This window comes from Zingiber officinale, chromosome 3B (genome assembly GCF_018446385.1).
Source record: "Zingiber officinale cultivar Zhangliang chromosome 3B, Zo_v1.1, whole genome shotgun sequence".
Classification (NCBI taxonomy): Eukaryota; Viridiplantae; Streptophyta; class Magnoliopsida; order Zingiberales; family Zingiberaceae; genus Zingiber; species Zingiber officinale.
In genome coordinates this window covers 66,550,899-66,556,237 of record NC_055991.1, presented here as the reverse complement: position 1 = coordinate 66,556,237, position 5,339 = coordinate 66,550,899, and the positions used below count along the sequence as shown (strand labels likewise).

The window sequence follows — 5,339 nt, the reverse complement described above, 5'->3', positions numbered from 1 at the left end:
GAGTTATGCACATTGAGTTAGACTCAAATAAATCACTACAAGAAAAAAGCTTAACAACAACAGTTTTTCACCGTTGTCATAGCCCATTTTGAACTGTTGTTAAAGGCCGTGTTGTTAAAAGGGGTGCCCAAAGACAACAGTTTTTAACCGTTGTATTTGAAGGCAAAGACAACATTTTTACAACGGTGAAAAACTGTTGTCTTTTCCTTCAAAGACAACAGTTTTTCACCGTTGTCTTTGAGCGTCTACCTTTAACAACAGGGTCTTCAACAACAGTTTTAAACTATCTACGACAACGGTGAAAAATCGTTGTCTTTTTTAGATAAAAAATAAAAAAAAATTAATACACAATTTTCCAATATTATAAATCATTCAAAATATTAAATTTCAAAATAAAATTTAATATACAATTTTCTAACATTCAAAAATAATATCTATAACATTCTGAAGAAATTTCATAAGCAACCAACAAAATGATAACACTATTAAAACAAAGGTAGAACAATATAACACGAGATTTTCTACTTAGATGTCGGTGAAGAGGAGGGACTGCAGCTCCTAGTGCTCCTTAATTTATTAAAGTCTCTCCATTTTTTTAGTTTGTCGGCATTCTTCCCAGTACTCTTGAGGGCACCTATTCGAATAAAGATATATATTACAAATTAGAAACTAAACTGTACGCGTGATTCTAATTGCACTGCATAAATGTTACATAATCATAAAAACCATTTGATCTAGTCATCTAATAGAAGTACAAAAAGTGTTATCTATGTAACATAAATGGTAACCTCTTGAAACAATATGGTGGCTCTTAAATTTCTTATTAAGCAGAATTTTCATTTTATGTCATTGCATACAAAGCTTCTATTATAAACCATGCAAATATTATTTTTCCCAGTGATCAAGCAACATTAATTCATAGAGATTAATAAACAAAAATAAGCACCATTGATTAATAAGTCATTGATTAATTAGATAATGGAATATACAAATAGAGATTAATTAAAATAAATAAAGAATCTAACAATTACCACTATAATTGACTAAAATTAACAATCAAGAGCTAGGTTGAAGAATGTTTTAAAACATTCTTCAGTGTATAAGGAAGCAACCAGAAGTGTTTAACATCTCAGGAATTGAAAATAATGCAAATGCAAACAAATTCATAGATCAAATAAACAAAAACGAGACAACTCTTCAACAAATTTCTATAATCAAGTGATATAAACAAACTGCAGAATTTCATGCGTGGGTAAATCTCAAGTCAAATGCCAATTGAAAGATCAATGTAAAACATGGCATAGACAGAGAAAGGAACATAGGAATACAGAGCAGTAGGTAAAAATATGTCTATTGAACTGAAGAAAAGCCATCATATCGTGTATGCTAACAATCACCAAATGGTTACTAATTATATAATTACCTGATGCTTTGTGGCAAGCAAGTGCAGTTCAAAAGCCAGCACCTACATCCAAAAACAAATGCTGAGAACATCAAAATTATTGAATCTATATTTTGCCAAATATAATCTTAGATGAGTGAACTACCATATAGTTTGGGTTTAAATATTTCCAAACACTAGCAGGACTTGACAATGCAGAAGAGTTGAACTTACTTTTGTATCGCTCTCCAATGCAGCTTTTGCTGAGCTCATTCCACCTTCGTATCTGCAAGTTGATGCAAGAACTAAACAAGTATTCCAAATTATAAACTTTGGAATAAACAAGGGAAAAGGTTATACCCTGGGATTGCCCTTTCGGAAGCTATGTATGTCAAAGATATTGAAGCACCGCTTGCCATGTTTAACGGAGACATCCAAAACAAAGTGAAGATGAGATATAAAATCTATGTGCCAACAAGAAAAGGAATTGTTTGATAACTTTATTTTGGGTTTTATTATAACTACTAGCATTGCTTTATTCTGTGCGTAAAGAAGAAGATATAATGATGGATTGATAATGATGTTCTTGTCAGGATCTCAAGTTGAAATATACACACAAATGGAACATGCAATTGTTTTGTTTTCATGGAATCGAAAGAAACCTGGATTCATTATTGGAAGAAAGTGCCGAAGCAGGGAGACAAAAGAGTAACTCGAAGCTGAAATTGTAGCAAGATACCCTCTTCTAGATGTCTCCAAGAGTGGCTTCGTTACCTATTTATGAAAACCATAATTTAGAACTAAAGTAAAAAAAACATCATGATTATATGGTGTAAGGTAGTACCTCTGGTCCATTGGCAAGAGAATGCACAAAGATGTCAATCCTTCCAAAATCTTTCGTCACAGCCTCTGCCATTTCCTGCACCAAGCAGAAGACACTACAAGAAAAAAGCCTAACAACATTAAGAGAATTGTAAGACAGGTCCCTGCAGTAAAAAGGCCCCTTTATCAGAGAGTGGAGTATGATAGAGTAGAAAGTATTCATGGACATGTAGGTTTGACAGTATTGAAGGTAAAACCATAATTATGAATAAGAAACTTATTTTGAGCAGATACAAGAGGTAAATGATATTGCATCACAAAGAATATAAAGATAGTTGATATTAAGAAGTAAGTTTCTTCTCGAATTAAAATCTTGTCTACACTCACATTGTTGTGAGTTTGCTGGAAATTATGGCCGGTGATAACAACTGATGCTCCGAATAGATGGCGAACAGTATCACTGAAACTAAGTAGACAAATCAAACTCACATCAATACCACATCCGAACATTCATTCGTAGCCTCACAACCCATGAGGTTGATGTAAATAAAACCCAGGTGGAGTCACTGACCTGAGTAGCCGGAGATGGGCAGATCAGATCTAGGGCACCAATGAAGAACTAGGGCTGGACCGGATGAAGGAAACAGTAGCGATCAGCCGCAGTGTGGAAATCGGTAGTGATCGGTTGTGAGTCCGCAGTGGAAAGCAGCAACAAAAACCTCGGCAAAGAGGAAGAGATCGGCCTAGGGAAACTAGGGCTCGGCGTGGAGAAGGAGAGTCGGGCGACTGTGAACCCAAAATAGGGCACGGAATTGGACGGCTCGGCACTGGGGCAAGGGTGTGGCGATGTTGCTCGGATCAAAAGTCGGCAGCGGCGTCGTCACACAAGGGTGACAGTGGATCGGCGGTGGCAGATTCGTCGCCGGCGCTTGGGGAAAGAGGAAGAAGAAGGTCTCGGTGGCTGGCGGCTAGGGCACAGGGAAAGGGGGTCAGCGTCGGCAGAGGAGAAGAAGAGGAAAGCGAGCTTAGCCGAGGGTTTATCCGCGAGAGGAAACGGCGGTTTACATAGCCGGTTGGGAGAGGCGGTTAGGGCATAGTCGGGCGCGCGGGGGAGGAAGAAGTAGGGCACGGGTTCGGCGTCGAGGGAAGGAAACGGCGGGGGAGCGGGGGAAAAAGAAAAATAAGGAAAAGAAAATACAAAAAGAAAATAAATAAATCTAACTTTTCCTTGCTTAAATGGGGTAACCTAAACAGGCTTTTCCGGGCCCCATTTTTATCCATGTTAACTCGTCCGTATGAGTTCCGAAAAATTCTTGAAAAATTTCCAAAAATTCCGGAAAAATTCCCTTATGATGTTATGCCCATTTCCGGTATTTTACATCAAACCCTCAACGAGACTATTAACTCACTCACCGTCGTTGGGATCGGTAGCGCCAAAAGCGAAGCTCGGATTCGGATCGCAAGTCCAGATGCAAACCAAAACAACCCAAATCGCGACGACCCCTTCCGCCTTCCCTGCGCCATTCTCCCAGCCATCGGAGAGCGAAAGCTCGCCTCCCCGCCGCATTGGACTCTATAAATCCCGTCGCCTTCAACTAATGATTTAAGTTAGGCCCTTCCTCCCATAGCCCATTGCCTAATGGTTCCCAGCGAGAGCGACGAGGAGCGTCTTTCGCGGAGGAGTCGCGAAGGAGTCGGAGATAGGTTTTTATTCGTTGAAGAGTTATGGAGAAGTGAGTTTTAGGTTTTTTTTCATGAAGTTAAAAAAACTGTTGTGTTTTCAAGATTCAACAACATTCAATAGACAACAGTTTAATAAAACTGTTATGTTTTTAAGATTCAACAACATTCAATAGACAACAGTTTAATAAAACTGTTGTATATTATCATATAAGCAACACTAAAAGACAATAGTTTTTTAAAATCGTTGTCTTTGACATACATTAGACAATAGTTTTTTGAAAAACTATTGTTATTTAAAAAATATTATGGTGAACAACAACAGTTTTCAATAAAACTGTTGTTAAATGGAAAAAAGACAACAATTTCTTGAAAAACTGTTGTCTATTAAGTGTGGTTAAATCCAAAATTTCTTGTAGTGAATCCATATTAGATTCATTGAGTAATGGGTTAGACTCATTGGTTTATTTAGTTAATAGATTATTAGATTAATGGTTAATCTAATATACTAAATCTAACCCATTAGGATTAATGAATATTAAAAGAGATTAATACATCATTAATCAAAAGGATGATCAAGAGACAAAAACATTTTATATTCATTGGATGACTACAAAAGTCATTTCTAAAAGTAACCTTTAGGTGAAGTAACCTTTTTGGTAAAATAACCTCTTGGTAAAGTAACCCTTTTGTGAGTCACCTTATATAGGGGAAGTAACCTTTTGGGTGATGATGATCTTCTTGGTGTTTACTCTTCTTCCTCTTCTTCACTTGGCCCAAAACAACCTTGTGTAGTTGCTAGCACAACAAAGGTTGTTTCTTCTCCGAGTTGTGAGTTAGTGAGATGGACGGAGAACGTGTTCATGTGGACACCGTAGAGGCACGGATGTGCTGGTCACGCTAAGATCTGCATCGAATCAAAGTTATTATCAGGAGAAATAGTTCACACAATAAAGGTAACTATTCTATCTGATAGAATAAGAAAACATAGTATATAGTATTCGCAAGGATATTTGGAGGGATCCTTTTTCCGATGCGTTACGTATTGTTTAATGCATAAGATCCCTACAGTGATATCAGAGCCACTTGTGAATGTGTATACATCATTTTAGTTATGTTTTATATGTGATATATAAGAACATGTGTTTAATATAACATGGTGCATGGTTTTGGCTCTTAACCCCAATATGATTGGATGTGTGTGTTGTAATTCATAATACTGTTTGCATGTTGTGCCTCTTATTTTTCATTCTTGTTGTAAATTTAGACTACCCTCGAATGTAACTCAAGGTTTCTTTAGATTTTGTAATGTATAAATTAGAAAAGAATTACTCTACTGCATGATAGTGAAAAGGGAGAAGGACAACAACACACAACGACCAAGGAAGCACTTGTAGAAGCTTCTTTGACCTAGGTTAACCTTTCTCTCTTCTCATTGGCTTGAGAAGATCATAGT

The 5,339-nt window shown here is 37.0% G+C and overlaps 1 protein-coding gene across 6 annotated transcripts; it reads right to left on the bottom strand.

Moving 5' to 3' along the window:
- Positions 1-579: 579 nt before the first annotated feature.
- Positions 580-2,942, bottom strand: LOC121968337 (enoyl-[acyl-carrier-protein] reductase [NADH] 1, chloroplastic-like). Of its 6 annotated transcripts, none has more exons than XM_042518765.1 (8): positions 2,775-2,942; positions 2,591-2,669; positions 2,226-2,319; positions 2,043-2,155; positions 1,742-1,792; positions 1,616-1,667; positions 1,424-1,465; positions 580-634 (listed from the first exon to the last, which is right to left on the bottom strand). In XM_042518765.1, the coding sequence occupies exons 3-8, from the start codon at positions 2,295-2,297 to the stop codon at positions 596-598; spliced, it is 369 nt and encodes a 122-aa protein (XP_042374699.1). In that variant the 5' UTR covers positions 2,298-2,319; positions 2,591-2,669; positions 2,775-2,942; the 3' UTR covers positions 580-595. The 6 variants fall into 6 exon arrangements, with proteins under 6 accessions (XP_042374699.1, XP_042374700.1, XP_042374696.1 ...); XM_042518766.1 differs by having other exon boundaries at positions 2,226-2,300; XM_042518762.1 differs by lacking the exon at positions 2,775-2,942 and having other exon boundaries at positions 2,226-2,300; positions 2,591-2,717.
- Between the last annotated feature and the right edge of the window lie 2,397 nt (positions 2,943-5,339).

Coding starts and splice junctions, on each gene's coding strand:
- LOC121968337 (XM_042518761.1), bottom strand. CDS start 2,432: ATGTCCATGAATACTTTCTACTCTATCATACTCCACTCTCTGATAAAG. Junction 2,156..2,225: donor CTCTTGCCAATGGACCAGAG/GTACTACCTTAC, acceptor TTTCATAAATAG/GTAACGAAGCCACTCTTGGA. Junction 1,466..1,615: donor CATTGGAGAGCGATACAAAA/GTAAGTTCAACT, acceptor TTTTGGATGTAG/GTGCTGGCTTTTGAACTGCA.